At 36.9% G+C, this 16,139-nt stretch overlaps 2 protein-coding genes across 7 annotated transcripts in view; both read right to left on the reverse strand.

Annotated features, from left to right (window-relative positions):
• Window positions 1-1,771: 1,771 nt before the first annotated feature.
• Window positions 1,772-16,139, reverse strand: part of cacnb1 (calcium channel, voltage-dependent, beta 1 subunit) — a 69,439-nt gene continuing 55,071 nt past the window's right edge. For 5 of the 6 annotated variants that reach the window (XM_084115811.1, XM_084115814.1, XM_084115810.1 and 2 more), the window contains 4 exons: window positions 6,421-6,572; window positions 5,873-5,968; window positions 5,448-5,633; window positions 1,772-3,763 (listed from right to left, as the gene is read on the reverse strand). In XM_084115811.1, coding sequence (XP_083971937.1) covers window positions 3,293-3,763; window positions 5,448-5,633; window positions 5,873-5,968; window positions 6,421-6,572 — 905 coding nt within the window. In that variant the 3' untranslated portion in view covers window positions 1,772-3,292. Of the gene's footprint in view, window positions 3,764-4,586; window positions 5,634-5,872; window positions 5,969-6,420; window positions 6,573-16,139 lie in introns of those variants that run through there. The other variant, XM_084115813.1, reaches the window with a different exon arrangement.
• Window positions 7,562-16,059, reverse strand: LOC311084034 (uncharacterized protein). The gene is made up of 4 exons (XM_084115866.1): window positions 15,952-16,059; window positions 15,727-15,837; window positions 15,550-15,612; window positions 7,562-8,489 (listed from the first exon to the last, which is right to left on the reverse strand). Exons 1-4 carry the CDS (start codon window positions 16,025-16,027, stop codon window positions 8,239-8,241), a joined length of 501 nt encoding a protein of 166 aa, XP_083971992.1. The 5' UTR covers window positions 16,028-16,059; the 3' UTR covers window positions 7,562-8,238.

The raw sequence follows: 16,139 nt of genomic DNA on the forward strand, positions 1-16,139 counted from the left end.
TGGAATTCCCTGGACTCTCTGTAAATTAACCACTATAACAAACTAATTTCCTCGTTGTCATGTCTCATACATCTTGACTTAGACCTACTGACTCAAATCAACAACCTTAGGCTACTTGAGAACTGTATTTACAATGCTTTGTATTTTGTTGCATTGTACTTGTCTGTAATTGAACTATTAAACTATAAAAAAATTACCTTATATATACTTGACATTTTCTTTCTGACCTCAGTGACCCCCTAGATTCTATATCAACACTAAATCAATCAAAATCTACCAAAACAATATTATTAACTTAAGTATATTGATTTGATGAAGTGATTTAGCTTAAAAACAAAAAAACAAATCATGTGAATTGCCAACAGAATATCGCAAGTGATGAAACCACAATCTTTCCATACTTGTCATGACATGTTACATTTTCTGTTCCTCTTGATATGATCTGAGCTTGATGAGTTTCCTGTTGTCAGTCTCCTTCTAAGAGCGAGCTGAATCAGGTTTCTCGCACACCCACACTCGTGGACTCACGTTTTCTCAGCATGAGTCTGTGTTTTAAACGCTTTGGGTACTTCTTAAATGTCATAATCTGTGGAACAATGAGACACAGTGTGAGCGCATCTGCTACAGGAAGAGCAGAAGCATGTAATGTGCAGTGCGTATGCACAGCAATGCATAAATGTGCAAGTGTGGTTAGGTGGCATCCGCACATCTGGCCAAGAATGGTGTAAAGTGTTTTTTTGGTGTGGTGTTTTTTCATGTACCCACCTGTGAACAGAAACGGTTGTTGGTTCAGGTCAAGACGTTTGTGTTGCAATAGGGAAAAAGAAAGAAGGAAATATTTCTTCTCATGCCTAATTACAGATTCCAGGCAATGCGATCATATTTTGCAAGCCATTAATGCAAAGTAAATAACATGTGATGCTCTTTATCAAGAGGAGTTGATCAGATTCTTTGCGTGATCAGTACATATCTACAATTCACTCGTGTGAATTCAGGGGTTTAACTGTTAACCAGGATTGCCCCCCCATAAATGAGAGGTGATGACCAACTTTTTATTTCTTCCTCGCACCCTATTGTCTCAAATCCTGCATTGTTTCCCCACTCTTTCCTTTTTTGTGTTCTTCCTGGCCCCCCACCACCAGATATTTTTTCTCACCCTCTCCCACCCCCATCACACCCTTTCCTCTTACCCCTCTATTTATCACTTCTCGTTTACAAGTCCCTTTTTGACTCAAAGGCTCCTTGATGCCCGACACAATATTTGAAGGCCTCCCTCATATGCCAAGATATTTCCAGTATTTCTGCTGTAGTATGATATTTATATTGATATATTGAATAAAACTAACATGGCTAATAGCCTAGTTAATTATTTTCATATATTAAAGTGAATTAATTTAATATATGATATGTCATATTTTTAAATTTTTTTTTGATATATTTAATATACTAAATTAACCATTATTCATTTGGTGATTCCAGACAAACATACTATTTTGTATGTTCTTTAATAAAAATTATATTTATTGATTGAAAATAAAAGAGTATAAAGTATAATTTTAGTTTTTCATAATTTTCATCTTGATTTTTTTTGGCATTTCAATCTGGATTATAGTGTGATTATTTTAATAAATTAATAATAATATATTATTTTAAACACTTTTCAGTCACTCTGCGGCACTCTTAGAAGTTGAGAACCACTGATCTACACTCTGCATACATTTTGTAGGCTTCTAAATGACGTGAAAACAGCAATGGCACAGGAAACAGTTGATCCAGATTAAATTTTTAATTAAAATATGAATTTATCCACAGATTAAAAACAAAAGAGTAAAATGGAGCTACAATCAGGCACCAAAGAATACGTCTGTTTTCCTTATATTTTGAAACAATTGCGATAATGCAACAATAACATTATTTAGTAAGCTATCTACTTGTATATTTAGCAAATTTCATCATGATGGTCTTTTAAAACATAGTTGAGGGTAAAAAGAGGCTCATAGACATTCACCAATGCTCTGGTTACATAAAATAGTAAAGACTCCAGATTTTCTTCCATTTCACACACACACACGCACGCACGCACACACACACACACACACACACACACACTCCTGGCCACAGATATAACACAAAAAGCAGTAGCAGTAGCATTAGCATGAGTTTGGCAGTAGGATGTGTGTATCCGTGTATGTCAGTGTTGAGTTTGCAAGAGTAACTGTGTTACAGCTTCTCAGACTGTGAAGTGATTCCTTAAACTGTCATGCAATAAACACTTTGTTTAATCTTAAAATAACTAGCAGTGCAAACATATCGCTTTTTTAAACAAGGTAAAATGGTAGTGTAGACTACTATCACACACGACAACAATAACAACAACTGTCCATGAGTTGCACTGAGTTAAGACAACCCACCATGTTTACGGTGGGAGTGGCCTGATGAAAGATTACGGCACTTGTGATTGGTTGGCCTGTGTGACTGACGTGTGAATAAGGCAGAACATGTTTCCAATGGCAGTGGTACACTAGCGGCACAAATGCTAAAAGCCCTTGAGCAGGCACAGAAGACGAGACAGAGCCGGTTACAATCAACACAAAGCAATTTGTGTTAATGGTCTCAAACATTTTGGGCTTTTAGTTTGAAAATGTGTGTCTTATTTATATTTGCATATTAGCCTTTTAAAAATGCTAGCTGATCTGGATTAACGTCTTGATGCACTTGTTAGCCCTATTAAACTATAACATGTGAGCACCACAGCACCCCTTCTGGATTGGAGGAGTACGCAGCAGCGGCGGAGCTCTGTAAAGGTTTTAGCAGGCTAAAGACTGGATAGACCTTTTGAGACTCAATAAATAAAATAAATAGAATAAAATATGATGCAAAAACACGCTCTGCAGTAGTATAGTCTGGGAAATCAAACTGGTGGGTCACTCCCAAGACTTTCATGTATCAGAAAGACCTTGTTTAAGACTACAGAGGATGCACACACGCACATACGCACCCTTACTTTTGCAAGATTTTGGTTATACATTGTGAATCATGTTTAATGCTCAGCAAGGAAAGTCATGCAGTACTATACAAAAGTAAAACAGAATGAAGAAAGCTTCTTCCTCCTCAAAAACAGGCTGAATCTAAATATGTAATGACCGAGAGCTTTGTTAGCGTAATGCGAATGTCGTGAGTGTTAGCTGTACAGCGTTTGTCAATGATTGTGTTTCTCTGGGTTGTAAACAGATTCAACTATAGAGATTCTACTTAGTGTCGTTCTAAACAACTCCTCTCGGGTAAACCTGCTCTAGCGAATGTACACATCTCTGCTCCACTCCTCCTGGCTATGGTTACGGCCCGTGGTCGACCCGCCGCTCTCTGCGTCCTGACAGTAGCGCTCCCTCAGCTTGCCTCGTCCACGTTGGTGCTGATTGGCTGGTGGTGGGACCATGTTGAGGTTCTCCTGGTCAGGCTCCGCCCCTTCGTCCTCCCAGGAGGCCTGGCGAGGAGTGTGGTGGGCAGGGTTTAGGCGGTACGAGCGGCACGGATCCGGCTCCTCGTACGGATCGGTCTCCATGTCGTCGGTGTAAGCGGAATCCCGGCTGCCCTGGGTCTCGGAATCGAACGTGTCCTGCCGCGACAGACCTCGTCCTCCTGTTTGCAACTGGCTGCGTGAAGAGCGCAGCGGCTGCTTCCCGCCCAGGTCGCTCTGGTAGTCTTGGAGACTGCCGCGTTCAGGCCCTTCCCTCTTCTGTTCTCCATGCACCAGGAATGGCCCCTACAGCAGGCCACACCCCCGAAACACACCACAACAGGCCAAGGCACATGCAGACACACACAAAAATAGAGCGAGCGGCATGTTAATACAAAGGTTAGAGGTCAGCTTTTTACCTTACAAGTTAAAATAAAATATTTCAACACATTCCAGGCAACAATGCCCATACATTAAAATGCATTCCTTACTCATGCTTTTAGGGGAAAAAGACAAAAAACTGGTAGCGAGAAGATACATAGCACTCTTATGCTTTGTGTCGTTGCACAGAGCTATGAACATTTCTATGGATATTTACCTCTGATTTTTAATTGCAACCTCTACAACATTGCTACAAAAGGATAATTTCATAAAATGCTAAACCTTACATTTATGCAATAATAAAGGATCTCGCTTTACGTTTTCAAAAACATAAGAAAGTTAAAGGCATCTGACAAACTACAGACACAAACCCACACCATGCACAATAATAATAATACAAAAAAAACACTAAAAATTAGCGCCATCTAGTGGCCATATCAAACCCATCACAAATACTGGGCTTCTAGATCAGTCATTTCTGGAGTCAAAAGTTATCTGATATTGAAACCTGAAAAAATATATACAGAAATATTGACCAAAATTTATTTTCTCTTTTATCATACATTTTTTTTCTATGATAAAATTATACATATATATATATATATAAACAAATATATATATATAAAATAAATATATAGAACATTTATATAAAATTATCAAATGAAATTAATTCAAAATATTGAACAAAATTTATTTGATCTTTTATCATTTAATTTACTATATAGCTTTTTAATTTTCTTTCTATTTTCAAATCCTTATAAACATAGGACGTATTATATATAATTTATATAAATCATCAAATGAAGCTATTTCAGTATTTAATTATATTTGAGGTGCCCTGTGAATAAATTAGCTGTGTAACTTTGGTCTCCTAGACAACTACGTAACGGTAAAGACTGAGCAGATGGATGCTCATTTCTTCTTGTTCAGATTGTGGTGAGACAGTTCTGAAAACGCACACACTGACACACAGGCATTGATCCATCCTCTTTCTGTCTCGCTCACTCACTTTCTCACTCGCTGTCTCTCACTTCTGCATGCAGACACACAAACACACACTTTCATTTAACTTGGGTAAACAACACGGGCGTCAATGCATGTGTGCAAGCTCCTGTTAGAATTTTGGCTCAGTGTTAATAGGATAATGGATATGAGTGGGTTTTTCAGGGCTGGTGCCATGGCAACCTGGAAGAGGGCGGCGATCTGAATTACGTCTCCCAGGCGACAAGAGGCCATTGGAAAGTCCGGCAGGCAATCAAATGAGGGGAGGGGTGAAGTGTGTGTGTGTTTGTGTGAACTGTGGCACGTGGTGGACTTATGATTATTACATGTTTTGTTCGTGTGTATGTTGTATTATTTATATCATTGAGAGATCAGTCAAAGGAGAGGAGCAGAGACAGACAACAGAATTACAGTTGCGCATTTCTATCTCTTGAGCAGCCATCGTTACTTTTCAGTGATTGGGAGATGGGTTCTGGACCCTTCAATATCGCATTGTAAGCCCGACCCGTCTTTAGAGGGCATGTTCCTCTTCTTGTTGCCCTTGCCCTGTAGCGGGGGAGCCATCGAGGAGCTCCATGTTGCGACGCAGGGAAGTGAGCACCTGTACCTGCAGGTTGGAGACGGGTTCGGGCGAGGCTGCCAGGGCGGCTGTGGCCATGGTGCGATTGAGCAGAGGGTTGGGTGGGTTGCTGCTCGGAGGGTGTGTAGCCTTCCAGTAGGCCTCCAGGTATTCAGCCAGGTGTTCACATGCATCCTCCAGCTGATTCTCATCTAATATTATGTCAAAAAGCTCCTGAAAGAGAGAAAAGGAGACGTTTCAAAAGAAAATAGTGAGCAAAGCAAATGTGCAGTTTACATGTTGGAGACAATTACACAAGTTTTATCTGTTATCTATGCTATCTTCGCATATGACTAGATAAGACTGAATCTGTGAGTACACACATTTTAAAAATGCTGTATGTGTCTAAGTAACAAAGAATAAAGGAAGACCTGAAAGTGTACATAAATGTAAATCAAAAGTCATATTCTCACAGGAGGACACTGAGCGAGTTTATCAGCTGCCACCATTTGGACGTTGAGATGTTTGGCCTGAGATTTACCCCTGGACTTTATCAGCCTCTGCAACACCTGATGGCGAAGGGGAAACAGAAGAGCAAATATACATCCAATAATCATGTTCAAATACATTGTGATGAACACAAATAGCTTGTGGTCAGTTAGAATTTTTGTGTGAAAGAAATTCATATTCTTATTCAGCAAGGATGCTTTAAATTGATCAAAGCTGACAGTAAACACATTTATACTGTAACAAAATTTCTATTTAAAATAAATGCTGTTCTTTTGAAAAAAATGCATCACGGGTTCCACAAAAATAAATAATCAGGAAGGATCATGTGACACTGAAGACTGGAATAATGATGCTGAAAATTCAGCTTTACCATCACTGGAATAAATTACATTTTAAAAATATATATAAATATAAAACAGTAATTTTAAATTGTGATAATAAAAATAATTTCATAAATCGTACTGACCCCAAACCTATGAACGTATATGTGTATATTGTAGCTAATATTTACCTTTGGAGAGGCGATCTTGATGTAAACTATAATAGGTGCCAGTGATGTCTTGGCCAACTGAGATGGGTGGTTGATTGTGTCAGCATCCAGAGCCACTAACTGGAGCGTCCGAGCCAGCTCAAAGATTCTCTCGATTTCACTTTGTACCTCAGCTGCCAGATGAAAAAAAATTAATATAGCATAATTTATTAATATACAATATATATCCACACACACACACACACACACACACACACACACACACACACACACACACACACACACACACACACATACGGGTTTTTGTGAATTACAAGGACACTTCAGCCCAAACCAGTCTGTTGGTGTATTAGGGGGACACCCATTTCCACTTACTCTACAGAGATGGGGAGGGTATCAAAAAATCTGTTTTGAGCCATACAACACAGATTTCACTTCAGAGTTTGTTTACACACAACACAACGTATAATGTAACAACCTGAAAATATACTTAATTATGAGGACACATATAATTAGGTGTCTAAACCCCGCCCATGACACAAAACAATATTATAAGGACAGTTGCTATACAACACAAAATTGTCATTTAAGTGTATTAGAGGGACAAACATGAATTAATGGGACATGGCTAAACACAAACACAAAAGTGATAGCACTGTGCATTAAATGGACATACCTGATTTATGAGGACAAATGATTAGACTAAAAACAATACTGTGCACTGCAAACACATCCTCACCTGTGGGCTCATACTCCAACAGACAACAAAGCCAACCATTTAAAACTATGATATTCTGATATTTTGAATATTAATTCAGCCAAGTCTTTTATAGGGTGCATTCAAGGGGCGGCAGTGGCTCAGTGGTTCATGTAGATTGTCTACAAACCGGAAGGTTGGTGGTTCAATCACCTGACCAAGTGTCGAGGTGTCCTTGAGAGCAAGACGACGAGCTGGATGGTGCCTTGCATGGCTGACACCGCCGTCGGTGTATGAATGAGTGAGTGAATGGGTGAATGTGAGGCAATATTGTAAAGCGCATGGGTGGCCATTGGGTCTGTGAAAGCGCTATATAAATGCAGTCCATTTACCATTCAAGAATCTGATATTTGTGTGATATATCCACATGACCTTTTAGAGGACATATAACAGTATGCACCTTTAGTGAACAAGAAGTTGTTTAATAATTACAGCTTATTTTCAACATTACAGTTGTTGCTGGCAATATTAAACAAATAACAAAATACACTAATGTTCTTGTGTAAAGGGAAAAAACAACAAAACTCAGCTGTCCTTTTCTCTTCCCACGTTTAATAACAGATCAAACCACGAGAACAAACATGAACGGCGAAATACTCACAGAGAAAAGACAGCCCAAATGAGCCTCAAGAACCAAGTTCTCAAAGACACATTTCTCAAAACACTATAACAGTACAGGCAGGCAAACATGAATCACAAAAGGATCAAGTGCATTGGTGGAGCTGCGTTGAATAGTCACCAGGCATTACGATGAGCATTACTAACTTTCTGATAGAAGTGAAAGTACAGAGAGAAAAGGGAGGGGGGGAGGGGGAAAACTCCAAAGAAATGACATAGGACGAAACACTATCCATTTTGGTGGAGCTGCGTTGAATAGTCACCAGGCATTACGATGAGCATTACTAACTTTCTGCTAGAAGTGAAAGTACAAAGAGAAAAGGGAGGGGGGGAGGGGGAAAACTCCAAAGAAATGACATAGGACGAAACACTATCCATTTACAGCCTTCAACAGAAGTTTAAAACATTTTCCCACATTAGAACAAAACAGCAGCAACAAAAAACGAAAAAAAATAATAATAAACTTAAACATTTTGTACCTGTTTCCTTTTCAGTGATACGCCCCGATTCCTAACAAAGTCTCTAATGTTTTGCACAGAGCGACCAGCTAAAGCAGGATACTCGGCAGTCTTGCACTGTTGACATTCAATTTTACTCACAAGTTTACCCCTTGCAATGTGGTTCCGGAAATGTTTGAGTACTGCTGCGATTTCTGTTGGAGACCATGTTTGTTTCGCTTTCCTTCTTGCATCATGTGTGGCTGCATCAAAAATCACTACAAAAGAACAACAGATTGGGTTGAACACCACAAAGGCCAGAACGCATATTCAGTCTGTCCCAACCAACCACACACTCCTCACCCTCATCTTGAGTCTAGTTTACTGATTTCTAATCTGAGTCAAAAGTGAAGGGCTTCTGTTTTTGTTTAACAATTTTCATTTTTTTGGCCCTGATACAAATTTAACAGCTAACATGTAACTGTATTAGTCAGGTTCATCAATCATTTTGCTTGAATTACCAGAGCAGATTGATTGCAATAAAAGATGGGAAGTGCTTCCACTCATTATATTCCTGGTGTTAGCAACCGACTACTCGATGTAATAAACTGCACATAATGCAATAAAAATTTGGATGGATGGACTGACGGACGGAAAAAAAAGAAAAAACAAAAAGAAAAAACAAAATCACCAAAGCAATCTAATTTAGTGCTGTGCCAGTAAACTTGACAACCACACCACTGCGGTGGCCCGCCAAAACAAATTTTTTTGTATGTGAATGCTGTTGTACATAAATATTATGACAGGAGTGAAGCACAAAGCTTTGTTTACAAAATAAATAATAGGTTAGCAATTAAATGTTAAAATCGCAGCCATGGAAACGTTTGGATTCATGATGAATGAGAGAGTTGTGCGTGAGCCCATAAATTTAAGCTTCGTCTGCTTTGTATTCCGTTTTGCGATCTGGTCACCCAATTATCAACAAATTTAACAATATTCCCTTAGTTATTCCACTCGACATGGAATCTGTTTCTTTTCCCAAATTTTCACTCACGTCTCACCCATTTTCGCAGGGGATTAAAAACGTTTCTTCCTTTGGTTTGCTTTTAAGTAGGCCTATTATTATATTCGCATTCTTTACTATTCGCATTCTTTACTATATAAAGTAGAAAAACGCAGTAGGAATTAGGGCTGGGTAAAAAATAGATTTCTCGATTTTAATCGAATCTTATTTTTACGAAACGATATCGATTCATAAATCTCAAGAATCGATTAGTCATCCTGTTTTCAGTGATGAATGAATGTAACATTGCTGCGCGCATCCCATTCAATAAATCGCAATACTCTTTGTGCTTTGTTATTATTAATACGAAACAAAGTCTCAAATTACGTCCATTTTCTTATGAAATTCAAAAACATAAATACCGTTTTGGCGCAGTGGCGTGAGATCGCTCTTGCTCAGCTCAAGAGAAGCCGCGGCGCGCACATGATCTTCTCTTCTGCCTAAATAATATCAGTTACAGCACGAGATAAACATGAATGAGCATCTGAAAGTGTGTTAAAAGGTAGAGTACAACTTATCGAAGTCCGTATCATGTCACATGGAATCACTGAATCAGTGTTTCAAGCGTGGAAAGACGTTAGTAAACAATGTCATGTAACTTCACATTTACCTCAAAAAAACATCCAGTGACTATAAACGTTAGTCAGCTAGAAAAATTAACTCTAGAGGAGCATTTTGTTAAATATATGCACCATATTACATATTCATTATAATTTTTTATGTTCTTCAATATTTAATGCTTGTTTGAATAAATCTGGACAGTTTTTTTATGAAGGCCACCATTTAAATTTGTTGGCTATATAATTTCATAACTTTATTATTATAAAAATAAATAAGTGTATTTTAAGTGATTGTATACAAATCAGTTATTCTTTACCTTCAATAATATAGTAGGCTAATGAAGCCTATCGGCTACAACTGACTCCCATAGTTTACAATAATAGTTAAGAGATGTTTTCCTTGAGAAAATTTGCAATGTATTGTACCTGATATCCAAAATAATCGATATTGAATCGAATCGTAATCGTAATCGAATCGAATTGCAAGCTTGTGAATCGAAATCGAATTGTGAAATTTGTGTCAATACCCAGCCCTAGTAGGAATGATGGATTACCTTTTGCACGTAAAACGTCTCCGGTTACTTTCGTAACCTCAGTTCCCTGAGAGGCGGGAACGAGACATTACGTCAGCGTGACGTATATGGGAACTCCTGCCTTCTCCACTTTAGCTGAAATCTTAAGGGCTAATGCCAGCTGGGGACTTTTCGCAAACCATGCAAATACTGACAGGTTCGCAGGCAGTATAAAATGCATGGGTGGACTAGACCATGAGAAGTCTGCTCCGACCTTATCAAAATTTGCATATCCCAACGCAATGAAAGCGAAGGCTGCACTGATCAGGGCAGACACAACACAATAAGCACCGCTGCATCAACCTTAATAGCCATTACACAGAGTTAGCAACATAATGGTAACTAGAAAAAAGTTTGTTGAGTCAAACTTTAAGTTGGCTTGAAAAAGCCGGACCAGAGAGTTAAGAAATTTGATAGATTAGTTAGAAAGAAAGAATAGTTAGAAACAAAGAAAAAGATTAGTTAGAAATATAGATAAATAATAGATAGTAGATAGATATGTTTCAATGAAAGAGGTTAGTTGAAAAAGAAAAAGATTAGTAAGAAAGAAATGAAGATTAGTTATAAAGAAAGAAAGAAAGAAAGAAAGAAAGAAATGAAGATTAGTTAAAGAAAGAAAAAGAAAGATTAGTAAGAAAGAAAGAAAGAAAGAAAAAGATTAGTAAGAAAGAAATGAATATTAGTGATAAAGAAAGATTGATTAGAAATAAATAAATGAAGATTAGTTAGAAAGAAAGATTAGTTAGAAAGAAAGAAAAATAAAGAAAAAGATTGGTAAGAAAGAAAGATTAGTAAAACAAAGATTAGTAAGAAAGAAAGAGATTAATAAATAAGATGTTAGAAATAAAGGAAGAAAGATAGATTAGTTATGTTTAAGGGTGTCACGATATCGTTTTAAATCGAAATCGATCGAAATTAATGCTCAATCTCAATCATCGAATCAAAATATGGAATCGTCGATGCTGCCACGCCCCATATGTCACGTCAGCTCGGCTTGCCTGTAACAGGTAAAACTCCTTTTCTCGAGAATATTGAAGCCTTTATTTTAAATCGCATTGCAGCTGCACAGCGAGAGCACCATAGCTCGACTGAGCGAGCTGGCTGTGCTGCGGCAACTGCACGAACCTATGGCGAGTTAGCAGTGGTATGCGGTCCAATGCGAGCGCTTGGCACCCTGCCAACCTCGAGCGCGCCAATTTGGACGCGGCTGAAGTCAGAGAAAACTCGCCAAAGGACTTTAGGTTTAAATCGACTGAAGCGAAGTACCTGATATGAGCGAAATAGCACGGCAAGGCAACGCAGTCGTTCCTTATCTCTAAGGGAACCGATTTACGCAAGTAACCAAGTACGTTCCCTTACGAGAACGTTCTCTCGTACTGCGTTGCAAACGCTGTGGGAACCCAATTTAAAATGCCGTGCTATTCGTCTGGGACTGCTCTGAGGAGTCCAGGGAGCCCCGGGTCTATAATAGGTTATAGGTTATATTGTTTAAGTTTCCAATTGACTTATAAGTTATTGTTACATTATGTTATTAATAAACGTTTTAAATTTGTGGTACATTGCGAACAAAGGTCAGATATTATTATATTGCATAAAAGTCTAAAAATGGCATAGCTTGTGCTTTCAAAAAAAATGTTTTTAATCGAGAATCGAATCGAACCGTGAATTTAGAATCGAAAATGTAATCGAATCGAGGATTTGGAGAATCGTGACACCCTTAGTTATGTTAGAAATAAAGGAAGAAAGATAGATTAGTAAGAAAGATTATGAGAAAGAAAGAGAGATTATGAGAAAGACAGATAAGTTAGAAATAAAGATTAGTTAAAGAGAGAAAGATTGGTTTTAAAGAGAGAAAGATTGGTTAGAAAGAAAGAAAGAAAGAAAAAGAAAGAAAGAGATTGGTTAGAAAGAAAGATTAGTAAGAAAGAAAGATAGATAAGTTACAAATATAGAAAGAAAGATAGATTAGTTATAAAGAAAGAAAAAGAGATTAGAAAGAAGAGTAAGAAAGAAAGAGATAAGTTAGAAATAAAGAAAGGTAGATTAGTTATAAAAGAAAAAGATTAGAAAGAAAGAAAGAATAGTTAGAAACAAAGAAAAAGATTAGTTAGAAATAGATAAATAATAGATAGAAAGTAAATAGATGGATAAGTTTCAATGAAAGAAAGATTAGTTGAAATAAAGAAATGAAGATTAGTTATAAAGAAAGATAGATTAGTAAGAAAAAAGATTAGTAAGAAAGAAAGAGGCAAGTTAGAAATAAAGAAAGATAGATAACTTAGAAATAAAGAAAGATAGATAAGTTAGAAATAAATAAATAAAAAGATTAGTAAGAAAGAAATGAAGATTAAAGAAAGAAAGATTGTTAAGAAAGAAAGATTAGTTAGAAAGAAAGAGATAGATAAGTTAGAACTAAAGAAAGATAGATTAGTTAGAAAGAAAATGATTAGTTAGAAAGATAAATTAGTAAGAAAGTAAGAAAGATAGAAATAAAGAACGAAAGTTAGAAATAAAGAAAGAGATTAGTTAAAAAGATTAGTAAGAAAGAAATGAAGATTAGTTAAATAAAGAAAGATTGGTTTGAAAGAAAGATTAGTTAGAAAGAAAGAGATTAGTAAGTAAGAAAGAAAGATAAAGTTAGAAATAAAGAAAGATTAGTTAGAAAGAAAGAAAGAAAGATAGATTAGTTAGAAAGAAAGATAGATTAGTTAGAAAGAAAGAAAAAGATTAGTAAGAAAGAAAGAAAAAGATTAGTAAGAAAGAAATGAAGATTAGTTAAAGAAAGAAAGATTGGTTAGAAAGAAAGATAGATAAGTTAGAAAGATTGGTAAGAAAGAAATATTTGATAGAAAGAAAGATAGATTAGTTAGAACTAAAGAAAGATAGATTAGTTAGAGAGTAAGATAGATAGGTTAGAAAGAAAGAGATTAGTAAGAAAGAAATGAAGATTAGTTATAAAGAAAGATTGGTAAGAAAGAAAGATTAGTAAGAAAGAAAGAAAGATAGATAGATAAGTTATAAAGATTGGTAAGAAAGAAAGATTAGATAGAAAGAAAGATAGATTAGTTAGAACTAAAGAAAGATAGATTAGTTAGAGAGTAAGATAGATAGGTTAGAAAGAAAGATAGATAGGTTAGAAAGAAAGAAAGATTAGTAAGAAAGAAATGAAGATTAGTTAGAAAGAAAGAAAGAAAAAAGAAAGGTTATAAAGAAAGAAAGAATTCTCAGAACGGGACGTTTTGAGGCAAAGTCAGTGACGGATCCAGGACTGAAAAGAATACCTGTTTTGAATTATCCCCTGTAGCCAAGGTGAAACACCTGGATTAACTGTCCACACATCTAGAAAATGACACCGGCCGGATTAGTTCTATGGCAGCTGTTGCCAGTTTGTCGATTGGCACTCTCGCGTTTTTTTCCATCGGTAGGCCAATATAGGCACGGACTGCGACTCAAACGACTTCTCAAAGCGCAGAGCTATATCTGGCTAGGTAATCTAGCTATTAGGCTATATCAAGCGTCTTTGTGTGGAAATATAAAAAATGTTTTAGATATTTAACTGTTATATTTAAGTGAATATTATTTACTGATATTTATTTCAATGCTTTAAAGGCTTTAGTATGATGTTTCATTGACGCAAGTGCTCAAATAAACACGCATGTCTTTTACGAAATCGATGTTTGAGCCTTGTTTATTATTATATTATTTCAAAATGTATTTAATTGAGATGTGTGTGTGTGTGTGTGTATTAGAGTTGAGCCGGATACTCGGCTGAAACGAGTATCCGGTACGGATAAAGCACTTTTGTCGAGTACGAGTATTATACGAGTAATACGAGTCAATATCTGTGCTCGGATTTAAAAAAAAAAAAGTTATGTTGAGATTAGGGCTGGGCGAGATATATATATATATATATATATATAATATTTATTTTACATGCGATATGGAATTAGACCATATCGCATATATCGATATAGTTCAAATTTGCGCTGTGATCCTTGCTCCAAGCAAGCTGCTGACCCGGAGCTCTCTGCACTGCTCCCCGCGCCCCCGCCCCTCCTTTTCCACTTTGCATGCGTGTTTAGAGTATGTTATGTTATAAAAAACAAAGTCTTTCACCCCAGAAAAACGGACTTTCTTGTCCTGTCAGCCGTTAAACTGTAGTCGTAGTAGCGCACACTCAATTGCACGCGCAATGCGGCGGCGCGCGCTGCATCGCCTCACTGAATATAAAGGGCAAAAGAAACTACGAGCAGGCAACGCCGTTACGTTGTAAATTACACGAAATAAAAGTAATGCAGGTATGATTTTCATTCTATTCACCAGGAGCAGTTTCCATGTTTCATTCACAGTTCTTGTTAGTATTGTGTATTCACCATGGTAACTGTCGTTTCCATATTAACCCCAAAATGTCACTATTTTTCTTTGTGTTATTTTTTTATATTTTTAAATGACTGTGGTGGCTCAACATTGTATTAACAAAAACTAGTTTGGGACTGCTGTTTAATACCTTTAGCATAGGCCTAATGTTTATTAGTAGGCTACTAGTCTTTACTATTAGTCATATTCTTACAATTTATGTTAAGTAAAGGGGGACAGTACTTGTGTGTGTGTGTCAACAAATTTTAAAAAAAATAAAACATGAAAAATAAAAAAATATCGGGATATATATATCGTATATCGAAATTCAGCCTAAATATATCAGGATATGACTTTTGGTCCATATCACCCAGCCCTAGTTGAGATGAAAACTCTTGTTCATTACATTTTACTTCATAATTGCAACCGCATGTGTTGTATTCATTGTTGCAAAACTTGTTCTGTAGTTCGTTTGTTATCGTGATCAAAACCATTGATCTGAAGCTCAATGCTAATGCTGTCATGTAAATAGTTGTCTAATCAGCAATAAATATAACAATTTCTGATCAACCCATATCAATTGCATGCCTAAAATAACATACCGGTTAAAGCCCCACCCATTTCAAGACAACCCGACCCACTTCCGGGTTAAATCCCGCCCACTTCCGGGTTAGGCACCGCCCAGTCCGAGTACAGATACAGATAATTCATATGGTTAACAGATACAGATACAGATAATGCTGTACTCGCTCATCCCTAGTGTGTATATATATCTTGTCCTTCTTACCGCCAGTGTTGTCGTATATTCTTGTCATATCTTGAGATGGGTCTCCCAAGGCAGAGTCAACATCTGTGAATGGAAAAAGAATACTTTAAAAAAAGCATACACTAGTTGTGTTATGCCTACATGAACTGATTCTTGATCTATACCTCTTCCTAGTGCAGTGTATTTGTGGGCTTTTACCTGGTTGTTCAGTCTCTTCCCTCCTGATGCGCTTCTTGTCCTTCTTACCGCCAGTGTTTTCGTATATTCTTGTCATATCTTGAGATGGGTCTCCCAAGGCAGAGTCAACATCTGTGAATGGAAAAAGAATACTTTAAAAAAAGCATACACTAGTTGTGTTATGCCTACATGAACTGATTCTTGATCTATACCTCTTCCTAGTGCAGTGTATTTGTGGGCTTTTACCTGGTTGTTCAGTCTCTTCCCTCCTGATGCGCTTCTTGTCCTTCTTACCGCCAGTGTTTTCGTATATTCTTGTCATATCTTGAGATGGGTCTCCCAAGGCAGAGTCAACATCTGTGAACAGAAAAAGAATACTTTAAAAAAAACTAACGAAATGAATGCTCTGCCAGTTAACTGGAGATGTTTTATTT

This window comes from Abramis brama, assembly GCF_963993115.1.
Source record: "Abramis brama genome assembly, chromosome: 1".
NCBI lineage: Eukaryota > Metazoa > Chordata > Actinopteri > Cypriniformes > Leuciscidae > Abramis > Abramis brama.